Source organism: Phocoena sinus, chromosome 19, assembly GCF_008692025.1.
Source record: "Phocoena sinus isolate mPhoSin1 chromosome 19, mPhoSin1.pri, whole genome shotgun sequence".
NCBI lineage: Eukaryota > Metazoa > Chordata > Mammalia > Artiodactyla > Phocoenidae > Phocoena > Phocoena sinus.
Genome location: NC_045781.1, coordinates 360,083 through 385,249, shown reverse-complemented (window position 1 = coordinate 385,249; position 25,167 = coordinate 360,083). Strand labels below are relative to the sequence as shown.

General features: G+C 46.9%; 1 protein-coding gene, 1 long non-coding RNA gene and 1 other non-coding gene across 9 annotated transcripts in view; 2 read left to right on the top strand and 1 right to left on the bottom strand.

Annotated features, from left to right (window-relative positions):
- Positions 1-4,711: 4,711 nt before the first annotated feature.
- Positions 4,712-25,167, top strand: part of ZNF274 (zinc finger protein 274) — a 74,896-nt gene continuing 54,440 nt past the window's right edge. The window contains exons 1-6 of one of the 3 annotated variants that reach the window (XM_032614898.1): positions 4,712-4,804; positions 5,464-5,539; positions 6,283-6,409; positions 7,180-7,275; positions 21,171-21,653; positions 24,347-24,438. In XM_032614898.1, the coding sequence (XP_032470789.1) occupies positions 5,507-5,539; positions 6,283-6,409; positions 7,180-7,275; positions 21,171-21,653; positions 24,347-24,438 (831 nt within the window). In that variant the 5' untranslated portion in view covers positions 4,712-4,804; positions 5,464-5,506. Of the gene's footprint in view, positions 5,041-5,463; positions 5,540-6,282; positions 6,410-7,179; positions 7,276-18,422; positions 18,539-21,170; positions 21,654-24,346; positions 24,439-25,167 lie in introns of those variants that run through there. The other 2 variants (XM_032614899.1, XM_032614901.1) reach the window with 2 other exon arrangements.
- LOC116744827 lies at positions 8,577-18,944 on the bottom strand. Of its 5 annotated transcripts, none has more exons than XR_004347155.1 (3): positions 18,637-18,944; positions 15,830-15,962; positions 8,577-15,564 (listed from the first exon to the last, which is right to left on the bottom strand). It is a non-coding gene; the product is annotated as an uncharacterized LOC116744827 (long non-coding RNA). The 5 variants fall into 5 exon arrangements; XR_004347156.1 differs by having other exon boundaries at positions 8,577-10,730; XR_004347159.1 differs by having other exon boundaries at positions 18,661-18,944.
- LOC116744870 lies at positions 13,369-13,474 on the top strand. The gene has a single exon (XR_004347198.1). It is a non-coding gene; the product is annotated as a U6 spliceosomal RNA (small nuclear RNA).

The window sequence follows — 25,167 nt, the reverse complement described above, 5'->3', positions numbered from 1 at the left end:
ACATTCCAGAGTTCCAAGGATATGACGTGAAAACACACAGGAACAAGGGTATATGGTGGATTCATCAAGTTACACATGCAGACATGGCTACACTCTCCCCCTCAGTCTTCATAGTGGGTGACATGGGTCCTCTCTGGGTAAGGGGAAAAAAAAGGTGCTTGAAGAAAACCATACCTCCATTAAAAAAAAAATGTGCCAACTTGCTGAACAAGATGAATCCTCTGCCACCACACACACACACAAAATTCTATGATTGTTACTGCATGCTATTGATGGCTTTGAAGTCTAAATTTATTGGAAAGAAAAAGAATTTTTTTTGAACTAGTACTTTCTGAGGGCATTTCTCCTTAAGATGAGTTTGAATCCAACTTGATTGTTCTTGTGAAGATGGCAGTCAGTTCCTTTCCTCACATTTTAAAGAAGAAGTACAGAGCAAAGTCAAGGGCCAGGCTCCCAAGGAGCCCACTGTAATCCCGTAATCCCATTTGCTGTTGTATTGAGCCCAATGATGATTTGGGATTTATAGTTGGCCTTCCCAACCTGGAACATAAGACTCATCTTCATTTATGCAGTTTTACTTGTAATTCTTTCCAGAAACTTATCTTCCTGTAGGTTCCTTGCATTTCCGAACAAATTAATCCCAGACAGTTACGTCTTTATGCTTCTACTCTGAATCTCCTTTTCAATATACTTGTTAAGGTTATACAGATTTTGTGTGTACCTGTGTGTTGATTCATGTATCTTCCTTTCTTTCTTTTTTCTTTTTTTGCGGTACGCGGGCCTCTCACTGTTGTGGCCTCTCCCATTGCGGAGCACAGGCTCCGGACGCGCAGGCTCAGCGGCCACGGCTCACGGGCCCAGCCGCTCCGTGGCATGTGGGACCTTCCCGGACCGGGGCACGAACCCGTGTCCCCTGCATCGTCAGGCGGACTCTCAACCACTGTGCCACCAGGGAAGCCCTCCAATTGGATTTTTAAAGTATTCTAATGTTATCTATTTTTAAAAATATTTATTTATTTACGCTGCACTGGGTCTTAGTTGTGGCATGCGGGAGCTTTGTTGTGGCATGTGGGCTCTTAGTTGCAGCATGCATGCGGGATCTAGTTCACTGACCAGGGATCGAACCTGGGCCCCCCGCACTGGGAGCAGGGTGTCTTACCACTGGAACACCAGGGAAGTTCGTAATGTTATCTATTAATAGAAGCATTTTTATATTTTCTTTTCTAATAGTTACAGCTCTTACGTCTGCTTCCTATCTTTTTTGTGGTAACAAGGACATACAGAAATCTTAAACTTCAGATTGCTGAAAGCAGATATCCTTCTGTTCTGGATGTGTATATCAATCCATGGTTATTGAACAGAGGAGTGAATAAACAAGAGAATGAAGAAAGATGGGGGTCAATTTTCATCAGAGAGGAAAAGGTCAATTTCCTAAGGCAGAGAGAAATATTGAAATGGGTTGTATTCAGGACCAGCAGTAAGCAGGTTGCTGGCTTATCCCTTGTCTACATCCTAGTGGCCAAAGGATGAGACACTCCTACACTTGATGATACCAAGAGGGAAAGTAGGAGCCTGGTCCTGGATGACACTGGTGGCTTAATGAGTACCAGGAAGCTCCTACTTGTAGACATTCATTTCAGTGAGGAAATGGTGTTTATTTATGGTAGTTGGATTTTCAGTTATTTACAGCTAAACACACCCTATAGGATACAGGGTACAAAGCTTTGAACTGGATTATTCCAAAGTCAACTTGCTGGTTTATCCAGTATTCTGTGGACTTCTTACACTCCTTTTTGAAAGAGATCACTTTCTGGAAGCTGTACGTGGTCTGTCTCTGCTCAGAGCTCAGGTTCTTCACCTTTCCCCCACGTGCTACATCCTGTCTGGATTATCGTGATTTTTGAACTTATTCTTGGTGTGTGGGAGAACAGGTGACGAACAAATGTGTAGCAGTATTAAATAGACCCCAAAGCCTATTTTCAGGAAATAGTTATGATACTAATAATTTACAGGTAAAATGCTGATTAATTTATTCCTCCTTCTCTAACCTGAAGTTCTTAAGCTGAGGAGTTGAGAAGTGTCCTAGAGGCTCATGTTTCAAAGAAGAAAATATACATCTTTCTTCATTTTCTTGCTTTTTTAATGACTTTTAAAGTGTTCCCCTTCACATGGAACACTTTGAGATGCTATGTGTGATGAAATAATAACGGTGAATGGAGATCAGATTGTAGGTCCATGATTCAGTCGATTGAATGCCACCAGCTACCATAGTGATTTGCTCAATATATAGTTTTATATCTCTTATTCTTAGTCATATATTGTTTAAATTAAACCAATAGTGGACTACTGATTTTAAAAAGCATATGAAAGAATGTTAATATACTTCAACAATTCAGCATCTCAATAAACATGTTTGTCAGACTATACTAAGAGAGGAAAAGGGCAAATTAAACTTTGCAATTGAATGAAACGATTATTACTGCTAATCCAGCAATGTTCATAAATGATCCACAATGCCTTTTCTGCAATTCTAAATTCTAAAATGTTTTCTAATGAAAAGCTTCTTCCCCCTATTATGTCCCTGCAAAATTTACCTGAACTAACACGGCTATTTACACTTTGTTTCTGTCTAACTTAGTGGGACTCCTCATATATTTTCACACAGATACACCCAGACGCTGCCCCAGACCTGTTGGGATGTTGCATACTGCGCAGTGTATGTACCTTACTATACTGCTAAAATCCAAATGCTTATGAATTCTAAAATACTTCTGGCCCTGAAGGCTTAGAACAAAGGATTAGGGTCCTGTATGCAAACAGGATGCATAACATTTTTGACATTTTACATGCAAAATAGTTAACATTTGTTCAGAAATGTCTTTTTAATGTAATCAGATTACAGTAAATTAAATAGTATGATTAATTTGCTAAATGAAAAAAGAACATGAAGCAATTCATTATTAAAAGTTGTATTCAAGTGGGTTTCATGAATCAATCTCAAATACTATACTTATTTAAAAACACTATTTAACCTAAAATCATGTTTTTATTCTATACCATACAAACAGAAAAAAACTGAACTTCCAAGAAGGCTTTCTTTCTTAAGATGTTAAGGCCTCCATCAAACTTGAAGGTGAATCACTGGAAGCATCTCTAGTCACATCCAAAACAAAACAATAATATGGCTAATTAATTGCCCAGTCATACTACCTAGGGCTATAGAACATCAATTTTTTTAAAGTCAAAGTATGGAAAAGAGGCCTGAATTATTTAATGAATGGGATGTTGTTTTATCAACAGCCAAGTAAAATCCAGGGAAGTGCTGTTAGAAGTAAAGACATCTGCATAGGCTCTAAATACTAATATGCAAAAGTCAACAGATATACTGTCTTAACTGCAACAAATAAGATGAACAATGTGCAGCCTGCACGTGGATATTCTCCACAGTGGCCATAGAAATTAACAACTCCTGGAACAAGTTTAGCATGCAGTGGACAGGATGATCCAAACAGAGGCACAGGGCTGCTGAAACCTGCTAGGAAACCCCAAGGAAGGGGAGAAAGAGTACACTGAACCCTGGGTCAGAGGAGGATAAGAGAGCCCCAAGCACCAAGGAGGAGAGAGGACATCAGAGCCCGGGCCCTGGAACCTAAGGAAGATGAAAGGACACCAAATACTGGACTCTGAGGAAGACATGAAAATAATTTGTCCTGGGCTCCCAAGAAAGATGAGAGTGGGCTGGGTTCAAGGAAGAAGAGCACACACCGGGTCCTGGGCAGCGAAAGACTTCTCCCATTTCCTAGATACGGGCATCTCGCTCATAGAAGAGGACACGGGGTAGAGAATCCTGTCCAGCCCACTCCAACTCCCTGATTCTTTGCTTAACCAAACATCAGACAGGCTACCCTGAACTTTCTCCCCAGTAAGCCCCATACGTGTACTTCCTCGTAGAATCCCATTTTAGCAAGAATCCTAAGTCAGTTTATCACGAATTCCTTACTCTTGATATCTGATCAAACTCCTCATCCCCACTCTCTATCCCAGGTGATATCCCATCACCTGGGCCTGCCTTCAGTAAAAAAGCCTATTATCTTGGTTCAGCCAGAATCCCCCCAGACTTGATGTCTCCTTTTCTTCATTTTCTATCCACCAGTATCCCACTCCCCCAATCCTAGGCCATAAATCCCCACTTATTCTGGTTGTATTCAGAACTGATCTGAGTTCTACACTGGAGTCTCCCTTCCCCGGTTGCAATAGTTTATTGAATAAAATCTACTTTCACCGCTTTAACTTCCGTCTAGCTCTGGTTTACCGTAGACAACAGCCACGCCCCCATCCCTGTGTCTTGGGTCCACTTAACCCTGCCCTTCGCACAACTTGAGTAGACAGCCCTGACCCCCACTCCCCTCCCTGGGCCTGGAGGACATTTAGTCTCAACCTCTGCACACTTTGGGGCAGGCCCGTCCCTATTTTCCGCCCAGGACCTCTGGCTGATTTCAGTCCCGTCTCCAGAACATTTCCCACCCTCCCAACCCGCCCCTTTTTCCTCTCCATTAGACGTGGACGCACCTTTAGCACCGCCCTCTTCCCAGAACTTGGCAAGACTTTAGCCCCGCCCCTCCGCACTTCCGGCCCGCCTCGCCTCCCCCTACGTTGGGTGTGAGCAGAAGCTCGCCCCGCCCCTCGGCACTTCCGGCCCTGCCCCTCCCAAGCGTCCCTTTCTCCACTTCCGGCCGGTCCCACGCGTTAGCAGCCCTCGCGGCAGGGTGTGGATCCCTCCCGGCCTGAGTCGTCGCCCACCCAGGTGCTGGGGCCCAGCGGCCTGACTTGCCCCTCCCAAGGCCTCCTCCTGCCCAGCGGGACTGCCGAGGGCGCTCTCCCCCGCCTTGGCTTCGCCTGCTGCCCCGAGTTGGCCGGCCAAGATGGCCGCCGCCCGCTAGGTGGGGCGCACCGCGGGGATGCCTGGGAGTTGTAGTCCAGGCCGGCGCGCTGACGCACTTCGCCGCGGGCCGACGGGCGCCATTGTGCGCCGCGCGCGGGGTGAGTGCGGCGGGAAACTTGCGCCCGTCGGGGGCTCAGTTCTAGGGCCGCTCCGCGGGGAGCGCCGAGCAGCGGCCCGTACCATACCAATCGTGGCAGCCCAGAGCCAGCCTCGCCTGCCGTCCTTCCGCCGTGTGGCCTTTAGGGGCAGTGGGAGTCGGGGACTCGGGGCCCAGAGGACGCGGGGCGGGGCCACCCCCTCCCGGCGCTTGCGGGCAGACGGGGGCGGTGGGCGATTCCCTCTCGGTGAGGAAGGTGGGAAACCGCCCCTTTGCGTGTTCAAGAGCAGGTGGAGACATTCCTTTAGGGCGTCTTCCGAGGTGGGGAATGGACTTGTCATTTCCTGTTGGTTGGGCCGAGGGGGGCGGGGGGCCTTGGCGTAGCACTCATGCCCCTCCCACCTCCCAAATTCGACCTTCTCAGGACTCTGCCCACTCCCACGAGACACGTTGAGGAAGAGGAAGGTATGGCCACCGGGCTTCCGACGGCCTGGTTCCGTGTGAGTAGAGGCTTCTTTATGAGTTTCTGAGTCTACCCCTGGATTTGGGAGCGGGGGTGGCGGGCTGATGGTGGGACACCACCTTCCCTGAGACGCCCCCGGGCCCCGTAGCATCTCGGGAAGGGGAAGGGGAGGGGGAGTGGATGGGAAGAAGAGACCCTAGTGAGTGGAGGGATAACAAGTTACTTTCCAAGGGAGTGGTTAGAATAGAGGTCCAAGTATGGGGGATACTAATTTACCGTTTAAACTGGGGGTGGGTGGGGGTATGCATTGTCAGGTCTAAGCAGGGATCAGGCTTGTATTTAAACAGTACTTTGGCATTAGAGCTTAGTCCCTGAGAGAAGAGAGCTGAGGATGAATCCTTGACAGGTGAAGGAAGTAGAAGCAGTATGGGAAGTGGGTGGGGGCTGAAGGCTGGGGTTTGATCATTCAGCTCACACAATCTCCTAGCAGGAGGTATACACACTGATACAAATGTTGGAATCCCCAGGTCAATAAAAAATGGAGAGGTTTTCAGAGAATGAAAAACCTTCTCCAGCCTCATGGGTTGTCTTCCTTGCTGTGACCTGATAGGGTCAAGCTTGGGTTTGCCGTTTCAGACAAATGCAGGAACTCATGATGAGACACACCTGGAATGCTCAGGTCACCGTGTTGATTGTGCCTGCATGTGCTCAGTCAGCCTCCCCTTCCTGTCAGCATGGGTGACAACAGGCCCTGGCTGAACACGCACCTGTGGGTTTTAGGAACCAGTGACCTTTGAAGATGTGACCCTGGGTTTTACCCCGGATGAGTGGGGAATGCTGGACCTCGAACAGAAGTCCCTGTACAGGGAGGTGTTGCTGGAGAACTACAGGAACCTTGTCTCAGTGGGTAAGGATGGCCTCTGTGTCAATAAAGATCTGCGCTTTGCAGCACGAATGTGGTGCCTCTGAAGTGTGTGTCTGCTTCGGCTCAGCCTGCAGGGATCCGAGTTCAAGTGTCAAGGCCCTGGAGCCTGAGGGAGAGGGTTTTACTTTGTACCCATTGGAAAAGGGCAATTTCACATATAACTTCTGAAGCTTTACCTAGTCCATCCGTTAGAGGCGTTAAATACCAGGGAGGTGGGTCTATCAGGAATGTTTCCAGCTGCCACAGTGGATGTTTACTGTGTTTGTAACAAGAATTTCAGGACGTGGTGTCTGTGTCTGACAGCTCAGGAGTATCATCAGAGACCCTGATCCTTTCCATCTCTCCGTGGTTAGTGTGAAGTTTTCCATTCTTATGTCAGTATATGCATAGCCGTGATGCCAAGCATCATGTCCACGTTCAAGGCAGAAAGGAGAGACGGCAACCCTGGCTAGTTCTCTTTCTACAGCTGTCATACTTACAAAGAAAAAAAAAAATGCCTTAGGCCCCCAGCTGACAAACTTCCCTTTGTGTCTTGCTGGCCAAAACCAGGTCCCAGTGCCTCCTTTACTGGCAAAGGAGTCCAGAAAAGCAAGCAGCTGGCAAGTGGGATGGGTAGGGTTATTAACACTGCCCTAGACCAGAAGTCATGCCCTAGCAGGGGAGAACACAGGGACAGAATTGCTACAGCAGGAAAGTATTTTCTCCCAAACACAGACCCCCGCCCCAAGCACTGTCTCTTTTCCCTTGGGCAGAACATCAGCTTTCCAAGCCAGATGTGGTATCTCAGTTAGAGGAGGAGGAAGAGCTCTGGTCGGTGGAGAGAGGAATTCCTCGAGACACCTTTTCAGGTGAGAACCAGGCACATGGGAGTCCTGGCACGGGAGTCCTGGTTAGTGAGGAACTAGTGTATTAGAAAAGGAGGTGGATGGGGAAAACCCCCAGTGGGGTGTTGTGATGTGTAGCTGCAGACATGCTGAATCAAGCCCTGTATTTTCCCCTGGCTTCAGAATCAGGGTGTACTGCTTGGTTGAACATGAACATGAACCTGTTGCCGGTGCCACGCTGGCAACAGGGGCTCCCTCAGCCTGCTTCACTCATTGTCTAACTACCCTTCCATCCTGTCATCTCCAGTAACTGGTGTGTGTCTCTGGCTAGATTTTTTAGATACGTTTACATTTATGGATATATGTCTGTTTTGGGAGGTGTTTCCATACTCAGTGCAGACAGGCCTCCATCATTCATTTTAACAAATGCAAGTGTAGTCCACATTTGATTTTTTTACTTTGTTTTTTGCGGTACGCGGGCCTCTTACTGTTGTGGCCTCTCCCGTTGCGGAGCACAGGCTCTGGACGCGCAGGCTCAGTGGCCATGGCATACGGGCCCAGCTGCTCCACGGCATGTGGGATCTTCCCGGACTGGGGCACGAACCCGTGTCCCCTGCATCGGCAGGCAGACTCTTAACCACTGCACCACCAGGGATGCCCTGATTTTTTCACTCTTGATGGACATTCAAGTTGTTGCAAAAAACTTCCTTGCATACTTTTTTTTGCACTCAAGTTGGTTTTTTGTAGGTAAGGATTTCTAGAAATGGAACTTAGAATCAACCAAGATGTAAGTGAAAAAATCTGGTAGCAACAAACTGCTAAGATCTTTTAAAATACATATAGCTGCTCAAGAACATGAGAGCTTTTCCTTTTCATAAGATACCAGCAATTTATAGTCCTCTTTTAAGATTTTCAGATCTGATGGGAAAAGATATGTTTAGTTCATATTTCCCTCATGAAGTTGCACGTATTTTCATAAGTTTACAGATCATTTGTATTTTTGCTTTTGTTAGTTTATGTATTTTCCCTTTTCCTATTTGGTTTGTCTTTTGTGTGTGTGTGGTCAGGAGGACTCTATATACGATATGTTATGGATGTTAATACTGCAAATACCAGTCCAACATTTTTTTTTTAAAGGGCTTCAAATGCTTGGCCTTTTTATTTATTTATTTATGGCTGTGTTGGGTCTTCATTTATGTGCGAGGGCTTTCTCTAGTTGTGGCAAGCGGGGGCCACTCTTCATCGCAGTGTGCGGGCCTCTCACTATCGCAGCCTCTCTTCTTGTGGAGCACAGGCTCCAGACACGCAGGCTCAGTAGCCGTGGCTCACGGGCCTAGTTGCCCCGCGGCATGTGGGATCTTCCCGGACCAGGCCTCGAACCCGTGTCCCCTGCACTAGCAGGCAGATTCTCAACCACTGCGCCACCAGGGAAGCCCCAACATTTATCTTTTACCTTTATTTAGTCTCCATAAAGAAGTTTTATGATTTCAGGTATTTTCTCTTTCAAATCTGTCTTTACTCCTATTCTAGGTTTCATGTCATACATACATAGGCAGGTTGTACAAATACTTTTGTCAATTCTGGTATTTTTGTTGGGGGGGGTAGCTGTTTCCTATAACTGGGTTTCCTTGTGTATATGATGTGGGGCACAAGTTTTTTCAACACCGTTTTCTGACTTGGTTCTTCTCATTATTGGAAACGCCATCTTTATCAGACTTAATTCCCATAGTCATCACCATGTGCAGGCCTTCTTGGCCCCTTATGCTCCCATGGTCTCTGTCAGTGTCTGAGTAAACACCATATTGCTGTACTTATTGTAACTTTACAACAAACTTGGATAAATGGTAGTTCCTCTCATTATTTAAAAAAAACAACACATCTGTTTTCAACCAAATGAACCCTCACCATCAGCTTGTCAGGATTCATTGAGAAAATCTTGTTAGAACGTGTCTTACATTTGATTGGATTCAGACATTCCTTGATGCAGAACTGGTGTCAGTTGAGTTTTGGCACAGGTGTACAGAGGGATGTGCTTACCTCACTGTGCTAGTCAGGCCTTCCAAGTGCTGCTGGGAGTTCACTGTAGTTGCTGTTAATCTCAGGTTAATCATCCCTTGCAGTCTTCCTTAGTTGTTGCAGATGAACCTGTCATGCTGCTAAATTCTCTTATTATTTGTAACAGTTTTGTTAGAGTCTCACTGATTTTCTCAGTACAAAGTCATCTTACTGGCAAGTATAAAGGAGGAGGCAGTTGTATTATTTTACTTCATTTGCACGATCATGTAATTGCATTCATCATATCTGGTACTTCCAAAACACTGGGCTGAGAGTGTGCTGATTTGAGTATCCGGTCTTAGACTTAAAAGGGCAAGTCTCTAGGTTTTGACAAGCATGCTGCTGGATTCTGTGATTCAAATCAGTTTTTATCTGGATAAAGAAATAGTCACCTCACCCTTTCTAATAAATGAAAATTAGTAATAGCCCCAATTTCCCCCCTCCAAAGTGACCATGGGGATTTTCTCATTTGAACAATTAACAGTGACATAATCATAGAAGTGCCCTTGTTGTAATGTGTTGCTGGTGTCTGTTAACTTATTTTTTTACGGTTTTTGCATCAATATTCATAAATTAGGTTGGGGATGTAGGTGGTTTTCTTCTTTTTGTTTGTTATTTTTGAACGCTTCTGTATCAGAGTGTACTGGCTTTATAAGGAGAACTTTGGGTGTTCTCCCCGCCTTTGTTCTCTGCTCTCATGAAAGTGGCTTCGGAGCAACCTGGCAGTCTTCAGCTGTGAAGCCTGCACCTGGCCCCATCTTTGGTGATGACCTTCTGTTTGCCACAACATAGACTAGAGTCTTCACTGACTCTTCGTCCCCCTTTCCTGGACTCCTTTGTTAGCCTGATGGCTCAACATTAATATTTTTTCTTTTCCGTATTCACGTCATTCCTTTCATTCTCTACAGTAAAAACCTCCCTTTTAACCATGAGCACAGGTCACTAAACCAAACCTTACCTGGAAGGTCCCCAGCAACACAAGCACTTTGTATTCACCCAACATGGTTTCTGTTCCCCCCGGCTGATCCAGCTTCCTAAGGTGTCTTCCCATCTTTGTGGCTCTGGCTTAGGTCTGTGTCTCATCCTCTCTGGAACTTAAGTCCCATGTGGGCAAACCTCCCAGCCATGCAATTCTGGATGGTCTAGTCGTTTCCTAAATCTAGCTGCTGTCGGGGGGGCATTGGGCGCCTATGGTTCTGCACATCTCAGGGGAGCTGGCTTGACAGGTGACAGGAGATTTAGGGGTGGTGCTCCAGAACGAGAGACCTTGTGCAGGGAGGCTTACCAGGACAATTGCAGGCTAGGCCTGAGGTGATAGGTGCTTAACACGTTTCTGCTGTGTCACAAAGAGTCCATTACGTGATTTTTTTTCCTCCACTACTTCCCCTTTACTTCACAAATATTTGTGGAAGGCCTCTTGTGTCCTATGCAATATAAAAACAAACAAAAAACAAAAAACTGTACACTTAGGTAGTAAGCCAAAGACCTAACATAATCCCAGCCATTGTAGACTCCTTAGTCTAATAGATGACAGCCTTCTACAAACAAACTACATAGATATAACTGTGTAAACACAAACAGTGGTAAGTACTGAGAAGAAAAAGAACATGGTGTAAAGTAGGGAGCAATGGAGAATTACACTAGAAGAGTTGCTCAGGTGACAATGCAGGGGTGAGATTTAAGCCGATTCCTGAAGAAAAGAAAGTCAGCAGACGTAAGAGTGGTGGGGAAGAGCTTCCAGATACAAACACCACTTGGGGTTACTGTGAGAATGGAGCAGGCATGGCACATTCTGGGAATGGAAAGTCACCCACTGGGCTGGGAGGAGGTAACCGAGGTGTACTGACATGCAAGTTAGGTTTGGCAGAGCACACAGCGCTTCCACTGTGAAGGGGGTTTGATTTTCATTGAGTACGTGTGTGGTGTGCTCTTCACAGCTCACTCTGTGAAGATGGAAGGGCACAGACGGAAGCAGGCAGCAGGCTGTGGTAGCATCTAGGGAAGAGGTGGCAATACCTGGCCTGAGAGCGTAGCAGCAGGGTTGGGGAGAAGCTGGCTCCTCCCCATTCGTAGGTGGATTCAGTGGGGCTAGTTGAGTAATTGACCCAAGAGAGCAAAGGAAAGGAAACTGCCAAGAACTGCTCATAGGTGAAAGCTTCAAGGGATTTCCTGTGACTATTCTTTGTAACATATGTATTTACTATACATGTTTTTTTTAACGTATCAGTATTTCATTTTAAAAATACAATAACAGCGATATTACAACCCTGGAATTTTTGGCATTAGTCATTGACATGGTTAAGTCTGATAAAGGCAGAGACTTTTGAAGGGTGGAAATAGAGGTTTTCTTTGGTTTTTATGTTGAAATAATTTTAGGCAAACAGTTAGTTGACTAGTACAAAGAACTACCTAATAGCTTTCATCTAGATCCAAATGTTTTTAGAACTCTCCCATGTCTTGACTGGTTCTGTTAATGAAGTATGAATGAGAGGGGACTTAGAAACACCCAGGTAGAGGTTTGTGAAGCCAGCTGAATGTATCTGCCTGGACCTCCTCTTGAGGCAGTACATAAAAACATGGGAATCATAGGTGTTTGGAATGGCCTGCTTTACTATTAAGAGAACTTCTCATCTCCTGCAGTGGTCTCTTTTTCCCAGCACTAATGTAGCTGTGCCCCTCCTCAGTGCAGAGAACTGGAACTGAATGAAAGCTAGGCCTCTCTGATGCAGCTCATTTTGCATGTGTCTTCAGCTCTCCATGACAGTAAAAATGGCAGCATAGGCATTGGTTGAAGTAGAAGGGAGACTGGATAAATGCTGAAGACAGGTATTCATCTTCAAGAAGGCACTAATTTGAAGAGATGCTATGAAGATAAGGAATGTGGAGAAATACTTGATGGCACTCAAATCTTCCGCCTTCTCACTCAGTGTTCTTCAAGAAAGTATTACTATATGTGTGGTTTGGGTGGAAAGCTTGAGACATAATCTAGATTTAAACATTAGGAAAGCAATAAAGACACTATTTTGAAGGTCATGATTGTAGGAAAGCCTGAAGGATATTTAACTTTTTTTGACTGGTTAAGAATTTAAGCAGGAGAAGAGCCCTGCAAATATGAACGTGGCAACTCTCAAATTAGTACAAACATCAACAGAAAAAAATAGCTTGTACAAGAAGATTTTTTTGTTGGGAGGAAGAGAAGGAAATTCTTCTCCAGATTTCATCTTTTGTTTGGCCTGAGAGGACTCACATGGGCTATATAAAACCAACATGTGGGGAATGTAGGAAATCAATTGTTTTATACAAAGGATAATTCTTTCAAGAACAAGACTAGTGTGAGAAAGCCTATTCTCACCTCAGCCTTTAAGAGAAAGCTCACACAGGAGACCCCGAATGGAGGAAATCGTTTTCATCATGAGTTTTCAACATGAGAACTCAAACATGGAAGAAATCTCAGGAATATAATCATAGCACGAAAGGCTTCTGGCCTGATATAGTCTGATTTGAGAGAATTCATACTGGACAAAAAGTTCCAGTTCTGTTCAATTTGGAAAAATTCTTATACCAAATAATTACATCTGAGAACTCTGAAATCATGGGAACATGATTGCTATGGAAAGGTTCCATGAATAGCTCTCTTTTTCAGCATCACAGAAGTCATACTGGAGAGTGTCTGAGAAAATAATTAGTGTTAGGAAGGTTTCAGGAGTCACAGAACCCACTGGCAAGAAGCCCTTCAGTAGGAGTCCTCATTGTGTTCAGATCAGAGGACTCATATGAGAGTAGACTCTCAATGCAATATGCACAGGCAAATCATTAATCTTAGCTCTTACCTTATTTGACAGAACAACAGAAAAACTTACACTGAAAAGAACCACACTTAATAATATAAATGAAATGTCTCATTGTTTTTATATCAGATAGGTCATAAGGAAGGCGAACTCTGCAAAACTTTGATCACGTAAGGATAGCCATCCCTTGGTATCCATGGGGGACTGTTTCAGACTCCTATGGATACCAAAATCCGTAGATGCTCAAGTCCCTTATATAAAATGGTGTAGTACAATGCTCGCTTTGGCAGCACATATACTAAAATTGGAACGATACAGATAAGATTAGCATGGCCCCTGCATAAGGATGACATACAATTCATGAAGCATTCCATATTTAGAAAGAAAATAAAGTGGCGTAGTATAGTCAGACATGAAGGGTCAACTGTACAAATATATAGTAAAACATTCTGTTTTTCCAGTTTGGGTTCTATTATCTATCTGAACTGAACATCTAGAACAGATGTTAAGTAGCATGGGTGACAGCACGCATCCTTGTTTCAGTTTCCCTTGTAAGTCCCCAGTTGCTAGGACAATGACTGACTTTCTAGCTCAGGAAACTGTTGAGAGAATAAATGGTTGGAAAATTTTCAAGAGACAAGAGGGAATCTTCAAAGAGGAGACTCTGAAGACTAGGCCAGGCTCTGAGACAAGAGAGTAGGTAAGGGATGATAAAGGGAAATCTTAAGATACTGCTACAAAGAACTTTGAGAGGGTCACATCCTTGGGGACGGTGCAAAAGTCTAGAATCTTGAGTGACCATCAAACATGTTTTGGCATGAATCCAGCCTATCAGGGTGTGGTCACATACTGTGCAGTCTTTATTCAAGAATACTTTATGTTCTCTGTTACCATCCATCTATGTGTTCTCTAGGACCACGTAATCTTAATCCTTTTATCTGGGGACCACTCTCTCTGGTGTCCAGATACAGTCCCTGGAGTAATTTCAAAGCCTGAAGTGCTTTAACTGTTAATTGAATAAGAAGGAAAGTAAATGAACTAAGCATTTGACTCAAACCTTTTTTGGCGAAAAAATACTTCCAAAAGTCCTGAGGGAAAATAAGATAAAAGCAGGAATAAATGAGTCAGAAATGAAGAAGAAAAAAAGCCCGTTTTCTGGATAGACAGAATAAATAAAAGGCAAACTAAAAACCTATACAGGGAAAAGAAACTCTATTCAGATACTCAGCAATACATGTAGTTCTCATTATAGTACTTTACCCAACTGTTATAAAGAATAAGCCAGCTCTATGTACTGATATGAAACAATCTCCAAGAAATATGTATTTCTTAAAATATGTATCTTTTAACATACATATCTTCACATATGTAAAGATATATAGATGTACATGGGTTTTTTTCCTGAAAACTATACACACACCAAGTATGAATGTGTCAATTGGTTATCATTGGGAGAATATAGAAACTGATAGAATGTAACTATCTCCCAAGAAGGAAACTGGGTGGGAGGGTGACTTTCCATTTTTAGAGGTGCTGCCGGTAACTATGCTTATAAAATGGAAACGACTGTCTTCTTCCTGCTATGTCACCAGTTCCTGCCACAACGTAGGGGCTCAGTAATTATTTGTTGAGTACAGGAATGAACCAACAAGAAGATGGAAAGATTTCTGGAAAAGTGTAAAGTTGGCAAAATTGGTCCTAGGAGAAATGTAAAAACCAACTTTTTCTTAGAACAAAGTGGCCAGTTAGTTGTGTTTCTATATTGACCTAGGCAGTGAATATTTTCCAGCTTCCTGTTAAAAGACAGTTTCCATGGAACATGAGCTACTCAATGACAACACAGGGTGCTATGTTAACAGGTTCTTCTGCAATGTATACATAGCATCGTTCTCACCAAAGCACAAAATGAGAAAACTATTGAAGAGGAGGAAATATTTGTAGCTTGTAACAATTAACACCTTTTTTAAAAAAGCTAATCCTCTGAAATAGTTGTAAGAGTTGAGCAGTTGCAACAGACTGCAAAACACAGAAGCGAACAGCTCTGGCTTATACCAGGAGTAACCAATTTAACACAGATAGAGGACAGATCTTGTGAGTGATACTTTTTTGAAATGGAACCTAAGAATAAATTGTTAACGAGCAGGCTCTATTTGGAGAAAGTTATGTTAGAATGCCATGGAAGACTTAAGTACTGTAAAAGCATTGACTTCTTTTGAGAGCTTACAAAGGCTAGAAGTGTGTGAAGTCCCTTTCTTAAGTCCTGTAAGTCCTCCACAGAAGTGCTGCTGTGGGAGCATGAATGCAAGTCCCTGACCTGGCTGGTCTGGGAAGAAGCAGGTGGGGTGCAAACCAAGTGTCCTCTTACCCCATGGCCTGCTTAGGCTCCTAAGTAAAAGATGGGAACTTTGTAGCAACAGCCATCCTCCCATGGTAACTTCAGATGGGACACTCACAGTGCCAGTGAGATTTCCTGAAATTTGAAATATGGGTAAATCCAGACATACGGCTAAAAGGCCCAAATGTCTTGGTGAACCGTTCACCAAGGCACTTAGTAGCTGTGTTGTGTCAACAAATACTGCTTGAGCACCTGCCAAAATGCCAAGTACTGTTATAGGGGTGGGTCACCACGATGAACAGGGTGGAAAGGCCCCCTGTCTCACTGGGCTTACATTCATTCTGGAGTAGCCACTAGCACATGTGGCTAATTAAATGTAAACCGACTAAAATGAACTTACCAGTCAGTTCCTTAGTCGCACTGGCCATCTTTCAAATGTTCACTGGTCACCTGCAGCTAATGGCTACTGTGTTGGACAGTGCAGATCTAGAACATTTCCTTCACCAAAGAAAGTTCCACTGGGCAGTGCTATTCTAGAGAAGGTGGAGAGAGAAATCAGTGAGTCAGATACTTTAAGGTGGCAATCAGTGCTATGAAGAAAAATGAAACAATAGGGTATCTATCAGGGAGTGGGGAAGCATGGGTGGGCAATACTAGTTTAGAACTGGGCAGGAAGATAGCTCTGAGATGATGACATCAGAGCTGAGAGCTGGATGGGGAAGGAGATCAAGGTGGAGATGCTAGGAGAGACTATCAGACAGGCAAGTGCAATGACTTCTGGATAAGACACATTTGGGCACGTTTGAGGAAAAGTAAGGTAGTTGCTATGTGAAGCCCTCTTTGGTGTAAAGGGCATAAAAGAAGAGGGTTTGGATCCCAGCTGCTCCCTTCCCCAGTGTGTGGCCTTGGGCAGGTTCCTATCCTCTCCCAGCTTGGATTTCTTTTGTGTAAAGGTTGGACGCTATTGCTTAGTGGGGCTGTGGTGGTGTAAAAGCCCAGGTCCTGGGGGGCTTTCATGAAATGGTAGCTACTGTTACTGATTCAAAGACTTTGATGTAAAGATCGTCATAAGTGGCTTTGGCAGATCCTCCCTCTGGATCTGACCTAGGGGTTTCCAATGCACGAGACCCAGTTAGCAGCCGTAGTGGTGCAGTGGGGGGAGACACGTTTAGAAGGCAATATAGCAGGGTGCCCAGCAGAGCTGAAGAGCGTGATGGGGAAAGGAGAAAGGGTGAGAGCTGGGGGCATCCTGGACAAGGAGGAAGAGGGACAGGGGAGTATGCAACAGGGATGAGGGGAGCTGACCCTGCCCCCGCCCCCCAACAAGCTGGTAAAAGATCATTGTAATTAGTTACTATTATATTTGTGGACTGGTAGCCCTAGTGTACCTGGTTAATCAGTCCGCATTCCCTAGGAAAGTGGGCACTATGAAGGAGACAGCTTACCTGGAAAGGAGCAGCAGAGAGAACATGAGAGTAGAAAACGGTAATTAGAAGAAGAAAACAGCAGCTCCCATCAGCCTTTACTATTGTTCATGCAGTACTGGCTTTGGGTCCCTAATCACTTAGGACTTAGGGGAAACTGAGGCCCAGAAGAATTAAGCCCCTTGCCCAAAGGCTCAGTGAATTTATGTAATAGCCCCCTAGCTAGATAGGGGAGTTGCAGGGGAGGGGACTAAATTGCCCAAATTCCCCCCAGGGTTATTCAGCTGGTGGGTTGAAAGCCAGTACTTGGAGCTGCAGCTGATAGGGATAATTTTATGCAGCCCCAGGCAGGTAGGTGGGAAAGTGGGTGAGTCAGTCAGCCCTGCCTCAGTGAGGTGGGGATCCAGTTTCAGCCTTGTTAGCTGGTAAACACAGCTGTCAAGTGGGGCGAATACTTTTCTGGAACGGACAGCCGTGAGGATTACCTTAGAGGTTTTGGTGAGTGGTCCAAGAGATGAGACGGTTAGAGGACTGAGGTGCCTAGGATGACATTTACCCATGGGTTTAGAGGCTTGTGGCCATCTCACATACTGCAGAGCACCCTGTAGGTGCTTTATGACAACTGCAGAACCAGTGTCCGCCTGAAGGGCTGCTGCAGCAGGGGGAGGGCGGATACACTGGAATCTCAGCGCCAAAAACATCGGCAGAGTTCCTGACATCCAAACCCAGACAGGCTCTACAGTTTAAAACTGTAAACATTTTCAGTGAGCATTCAATGCAAGATTCTAAAACACCCTGGTGCCCCCGAGGATAAGAGGAAGTAAATACATGATCAAGATTAAAGGAGAAGGGGTGGGGATGGAGGGGATGAAGTGGAATAAAAAGGACCCAACGTGGTTTTTTTAAAGGAGAAAGCATTAAATAAAAATCCCTCTGATTAACCAAGGAGTACCAAACGGAAATTTCAGAATTTAAAAAGCTATGAAGCAATACGGAAAATTAAGTTTGTTCTTAAGTGTCATGCATGATTATTGCTCAAAATGGTGCCTGTGGCCCAGCACGGAGCCGCTAGGGAGCCCCACGCCCACCCCTTGTGGGGGCTGCTTCTCAGGCCAGTGTTGCTGAGATTCTGGTATAAACTCCTATCTCCCAAGTTATCCTCAGAGAGAAATTCCAACCAAGCCTTAAGAGCTGTAAGTGAAAGTGAACTAAGCTTTCAAATCAAGAATGACGGGTGGTGGTGGGGATAACCCTCCAGAAATCCTAAGGAACAGGAAGGGAACTAAATGCTCAAGATAACGCAGATATGAATTGGGCGGGCAAGCCTCCCGATGAAACTAACTCAAAACCTTATTTGGGAGGAAGTGGGGGGAAGAGGTTAGAAGTGAGAGATCAAATGCCTGCCATGATTTTTATCAAGGAAAAAGTCACTTTAAACGTAGGAAAGAAGTGACTGGCAGCGGCCGATAAGCCACAGTATGGCCCAGGACCTGTTTTTCAACCCTGGAGCGCCCAAGGCCAGTCTGGGGTGGCGGGGCGGCCCCACCCGGCACTGGGCGACTCCTGACCCCGAGCTGACTCACTCGGATAGCGCGCCAGCAACGGGCGACGCCCGTGAGGTCCGTGGAGGCCGCCGCCGACCCGAAGTGTGTAGTCAGGAATTTCCGAGAACGGAAGACAAAGCCGTAAGGAGACAGGGGAAGAGTGTGGGGGCGGGGGAGGAAAGTGGGTGGGGAATCCGGGTGGTCGTTGCTCTCGGGGAAAGCGGCCGCGCTCCCCTCACCCCGCGTCACCCAACGGGGAAGACCTGCAGCTCGGATAGGTGTGTGTGGAGGCTGCGTCGGCGTCGCCCCAGGACGCGTCCACCGTCGCCGGGGAGGCCGGGCGAGAACGCGAGTGGAGGCCAGAGGCGAAAGCCCCACCTCTAGCCGAGCGGCCGCCATCCTGCCAAGGGCCTCAGGCTAACCCAAACCCTCAACATGGCGGGGCCGGAAGTCCGTGGCGTGGAGGCTCCTGGGAATTGTAGTGAGGCGGGTGCCTGACGCACTTCCGTCCAGGCCGGAAGTCGCGGCCCCGCGCTCCTGGAGCTCTGAGAGGAGCGAGTGAGGCTTCAGGGTCGGGGTGGGTGGGGCATGGGCTTTTTCACCGCTTCACCCTTTGGAGGAGGGGCCGGGCGCGCTCCGCGGACTCTGCTAAAGCCGGCTCCCCAGCAGCCCACGCTGTCTGATAAGTGCGCCCGGTGGCCGATGTGGCAGGTGCTTGGGAGGCCGCAGACGGCGAGGAAAAGCACAGAGGCAGCGTATGCAGGGAGCCGCTGCTCCTAATCGCTTCCTGAGTCTTTTTTTTTTTTTCTAACGCAATTGTAATTATTCCCACAGTAGTGTGAGCAAAGTTGCTCCTGTGCTCCAGGGATAGAAAGCCAAATTCTGACAGCAGGAGTTTGCAGCAAACTAAGAGTTTATTGCGTGGAGACAAGTCTCAGATCCACTCCAACTTGGTCTTTGAGTTAGGAGTGTTTTAAAGGAAGAACTGAGAGCCTAGGGTTAATCATCGTTTTGTGACGTTACTTAATCGTGGTTTCAGAAGTCATCATGTCTCTGGTTTAGGATTCTCTGGCTAGGTGGTCCATGGTTCCAGGATCTGTTAGCTCATATTACCGTGAAGAGATAACTTGAATTTGTACTTTAATGATGTTATCAATCACAGCAGTATTGGTCATCTGACACTGGTTGATTGATGTTCAGTTAGCACAGGATTGAGGTCAGCAGGGACAAGAAAGGGGATAAAGTTTTGGATAACAGAGGTTAATCATAAACTCGGCAGGGGAATCGGTTTTAGGGGGACTCATTCAATAGTAATTTCCTGTTCTGCTTTTTACTTCATGTGACAGGAACATTTCTATGGTGTCATAATCCCCCTAAAACCAGTATATTAATTTTGTTAATGCTTACATGGGAATCTTTCACAATTTTCTTGACCTGTATTTAAACACTACCTGTGTCTTCCAGTTTTATTTCATCATTTACCACATTGCTAGGAAGTGAGTGTTGTGGAAATAAAGACCACTCAGAGGAGGACATGCAGAGGCTACTTACTCAGAGCCCAAGGTGGTCAGCCACCGTCCCTTATGTTTGGTAGAGACTAAGGCAGGCTGGGAGTGGGAAGATTCATAGTGGAAAAAAGGAGAAGGTTCTGATTGGAGATTATTGGCTTGGGGTCAAAAAGAAAACTCTATAAAACAGAAATCTAACCAAAAATAAATCATAGTCTGTGTTATTTACTTTTTTTTAATTAATTTTTTTTAAACCTCTAAGTCATTTAGAATTAGCATTTCTTCTTGGAGTTATAGAGAGCTTCCCTTAGCATTTCAGGACCATCCTGGAGTTCTGTTCAGCAAATGCTCTGTGGACTCTATGACAAGACCCAGCGTCCCTGCCTTTCCCAGACATCCTTGTTCTTGGCCCCCATGGAGGTGGGATCAGGTTCTATTCCCCTCATGGCTGCAGGCATATACAGCATAACAATTCTTGTTATCTCTTGGTCTTTTTTTTCCCTTCTATGTTGAGATATAATTTATATACCATAAAGTTCACCCTTTGAAAGTATACAATTCAGTGGTTTTTACTATGTTCACAAGGCTGTGCAACCATCAGTATGATCTAACTTCAAAACAGTTTCTGCATCCCAAAGAAGAAGCCCTGTATCCATTAGCCATCACCCCAAAGCCCTTCGGTTCCCCCATCTGGAAACCACTCATCTGCTTTCTGTCTCTATATATTTGCCTATATTGGGCATTTCATATAAATGGAATTATACAGTGTGGGGCCTTTTGTGTCTGGCTTCTTTCACTTAGCATAATGTAGTCAAGGTTCATCCATGCTGTATAGCTAGACCATATTTTGTTTGTCCATTTATCACTTGATGGACATTTGAGTTGTTTTCCCTTTTTGGCAATTACGAATAATGCTGCTGTGAACATTCTTGTACAAGTCTTTGTGTTGACACATGGTTTCAATTCTCTTTGATTGAAACTCCTGGATCACGATACAACTCTGTGTTTAACTTTTTGAGGAGCCGCCAGACTGTTTTGCAAAGTAGTGTAGCAGTCTGTATTCCTACTGACAGCGCACAAGGGTTCCAGTCTTCCCACATCCTCACTAACAGTTGTTACCACCCATCTTTGATAATAGCCATCCTAGAGAGTATGAAGTTGTATTTCACAGTTGTTTTGACTTGCATTTTCCTGATGGTTAACGATGTTGCTCACCTTTTCATGCATTTTTTGGCCATCTGTCTTGCTCTGCTTTTGACGTACAGAGTGTCCTGAGGCTCAGTTGGACCCTCAGTTCCACCCTTTTCCTGCTGGGAATCCCCTGATGAAGATCGAGGTTGTTGAAATCCTCACACTGAACGAGGAGGTGGCTCTTCCCCGGAATGCCCAGATCCGCGCCCTCTATGCTGAAGATGAGGGCCTGAGCCCAGACATCCTCAGGGAGCCCACTCAACATCTGGATAAGCATCCAACTGACCCTGAGACCGCTCGCCAGAGGTTCCGGGGGTTCCGCTTTGAGGAGGTGGCAGGGCCCCGAGAAGCCCTCGCCCGGCTGCGTGAGCTGTGCCGCCAGTGGCTGCGGCCCGAGGTTCACTCCAGGGAGCAGATGTTGGAGCTGCTGGTGCTGGAGCAGTTCCTGGGCGCGCTGCCCGGGAAGCTCCGGATGTGGGTGGAGTCGCAGCACCCAGTGGACTGCCAGGAGGCAGTAGTCCTGGTGGAGGATGTGACCTGGATCTCTGAGGAGGAAGGTGAGTGCAGTGGAAGAGTGGGGAGACGACAGTTCCTGTGAAGGCATCTTGGAGGGTGGGGGCGAAGGAACCCCAGGCTTCCTGGGAGGGGTAGGGGAAGGCTGGTGCCCACTCCATCTACACCAAGGGCATCTGCTTCCCCGCCTCCCCCAACCCCAGTTCATGAATCAGAGCTTTAGATACTTGCTTGCTGACGTACCTGTCACTACCCCTGGGCCAAGGCTCTGAGAATGGCTTCCTCTCTGGACCCTTTTGTGGAATTGGAAGGTCTCAGGCCCCACATCAGAGCTGCTGAAACCCTTGGGTGAGGCCTGGCACTGCGTTCTTTAATGAGCCCTCCACACATTTCTGATGGAAGCCAGCAGATAATGTGCTTCATTTTCATCCCTCTGGGATCCCTGCTATATCAATATCAGTCACACAGGTGTTGTATTTCTGGTACGCCTTCTCTTTTTTTTTTTTAATATTTATTTATTTTACTATTTGGTTACACTGGGGCTTAGTTGCTGCAGGTTGTCTCCTTAATTGCGGCTCGCGGGCTCCTTAGTTGTGGCAGGCGGGCTCCTTAGTGACAGCATGCGAACTTTTAGCCGTGGCATGCATGTGGGATCTAGTTCCCTGACCAGGGATCGAACCCGGGCCCCCTGCATTGGGAGCGCGGAGTCTTAAACCACTGCGCCACCAGGGAAGCCCCCTGGTGTGCCTTCTAACATCATACACTCAGTGGCGGCTGTGGATAAAATGGTGACTGAGATAGACAGGACTCATGGACTTACGAGCTCAACAAGCCTCCAATCTAGCAAGAAAGACGGGAGTCTGACAAATGAACGTGTGTTTGATGGTGTGGGGTAGAGAGGGTAACGGTGGTGGTGGGCCAGGGGGACGGCACAGGTTCGGGACGTATTTGGGAGCCAGCCTCCATGAGGCTTGATGTCCTTCAAGCTGAGTTCCGTGGAGCGCAGACCCTGCTTTCTCTGTCTGTGATGGGTACCTGGAAGATGTTTCTTGAGTGAATGCGTGATTGACTGATTGATTTTGGTGCTTGAGGAGGAGGGGGGAATCTGAGGCTGGATGGTGGGATTCAGAGAAGAGGGCTTCCTGGAGAAGCAGGTGCGGGGAAGGAGAGGGGCAGGCGGCAGTGGGAGTGGTCTCTTCCACAGGCACCGAGTCTGGGGTGCTGTTGTCTGCAGGGTGAGGGCCCCAAAGTTATCCACATTGGAACCCGTTGAACCTCACGTGGCAAAAGGCATTTCACACGTGTGATTAAGTTAAGGATCTTGAGGTGGACGGATTATCCTGGATTACTTGGATGGGCCCAATGTCAGGAGGGTCCTTATGAGAGGCAGACAGGAGGGTCAGAGTCAGAATAGGAGGTGTGAAAACTGAGGCAGGTGTGATACAAGGAAAGTGTCACGAGCTATGTATTTTACGTAGCCTCTAAAAACTGGAAGGAGCAAGGAGTATGTTCTCCCTGAAGCCTCCGGAAGGAATGCAGCCCTGTGAACACTTTGATTTTAGCCCTTTGAGGCTGTGTCAGGCTTCTGATCTCCGTAACTGTAAGACAGCAAATTTGTGTTATTTTGAGCCACTGGCATGGCAGCTTGTTACAGCAGCACCAGGAAACTAGTATAGGTGCCAGGGAGGCAGTTGTTGAGCTCATTGAGATGAAAGGCAGTGAGTCCGTTTCACACCTTGGGGGTGAATGAAACCAATTAGTGTTACAGGGGACGACAAAAGAGGCCTTCTAGGGAACCCTATGAGTCCTGCGTTTGTGGTCAGCATGTCCATTGAACCTCTTGGGCATGACTGCCACAAGCCTTACACAGAGTGGCCCAAGGGAGAAGGACAATATATTGAAAAAGTCCAAGGGTGATCCAGCTTCAGGCATGGCTAGACCCAGCAGCTCCACTCATCTTCAGGACTCGTCCTCTCTGCTATATCATACTTCTGCTGGCCTCTGATGGCTTCACTCAAAGGCACTGTTTCCATGTAGGGGCTCCCAGGATGGAATTTCTCTTTCCTAAATGTTCCAACAGATGCCCCTTTGGCTCTGATTGGCTGGCTGGGGGGCCCGTGTTCATCCCTGATCCAATCATTTTGGCCAGGAGGAAGCGACAGCCTGCTGGGCCAGCCTGGGTCACATCGTGTGTCCCCCTTGATAGCGGGGTGGCGTCATCATTATAGAAGCCCAAGGACCATGTGGGGACACATAAAGAAAGTCAGACATCAAAGAGCCATGGTCAAGAGGGGCCATAAAGCCAGGCAGAGCTGTTTTCTGAGGTGGAAGAAACTTGGTAAAATTTGCATCAAGATGGGTTTGGGGGAATGAGTCTGGTCCTGGGGCCAGGGGAAGTTCCCCACTCCGTGGTGTAGCAGGAAGGAAGGAGAAAGGGGTGGAGGGCGTGGAGGCCGGAAATGGGGTCTTTGTCTCTGAGGAGAAGGTGTGAGGCCAGCTGCTGAGGTGAGTGTGGAGGTGAGGCAGCTACTTCAGTGGAGGGACTGGGTCCGGAACAGTCCTTGGAGGGGGAGTGGCTGGGACCCGCAGTGGGGACAGTGGTGCCCTGTGGTCATACACATGGGGATTTGGACACAGGCTTTGAGAGAAGAATGAGGGGCACGATAAGTTATGGGTCCCGGAGATAGACGTGGGCTGTCCTTGCCCCACCTCACCCTGTGCTTTCGTCTCTTCCCAGCACTGCCCACCCAGGGCCCCACCAGCTCTCTCCAGACCACAGCTCAGCAGGAGGAGGACATGGCCACCAGGCTGGTGAAGGCACTGCCTGAGGTGAGTGGGGAGTGAGTGGGGAGTGTCACCCTTTCCTTCTCTGGTCCCAGCATCCCCCTGCAGGCCTCCCACAGGCAGGCCTTTCAGAGTGCTGAGTGTAAAGGGCAGGCCTGCCTTCCGGCGACTGTGGCGTCATTGGAGACCACGACAGGGCACAGTGACCAGGAGTCGGGAAATCTGGAGGGAAGAGTGGGAGGGGCCAAGCGTTCGCAGCCTCGGGCCCAGGCGTCCAGATCAAGGCTGGATCCCAGTTAGAACAAAAGAGGCTTCATCCTTCAGAAACGCAGAGCTGGGTGTTTATAACTGAAACAAAACCTGGGATTTGCTTCAAAATCATCAGAGCTGGGGTGTAGACGAAATAGGACTGGCCCTGTCTTGCTGACTGCTGAGGCTTAGAGAGCAGCCAGTGATGGTGTCTACGTGATCTTGGCCGGGGCTCACATCTGGCTTGAGCATAGGAGTGAATTTACCAGCTCTCGTGTAATGAGTGGGCTGGCGCAGGCTCCGGGCACAACTGTATTCCGGGGCTCCAGCCTCTTCCTTCTCAAGCAGGCTCTGCCCCTTTTGGGCAAAATGCCTCCCAGATCCAGACAGAGGGCGGTGGGAAGCCTCTTCCTCCCGGAGTGCTGGTCAGCTCCTTGGAAAGGACTCATCACGGTGCGACCCAGGCAGCCACCCCACCCCCAGGCAACCCCTGTCCCCATGGGGAGGGGCTGTTCCAGAATGGGG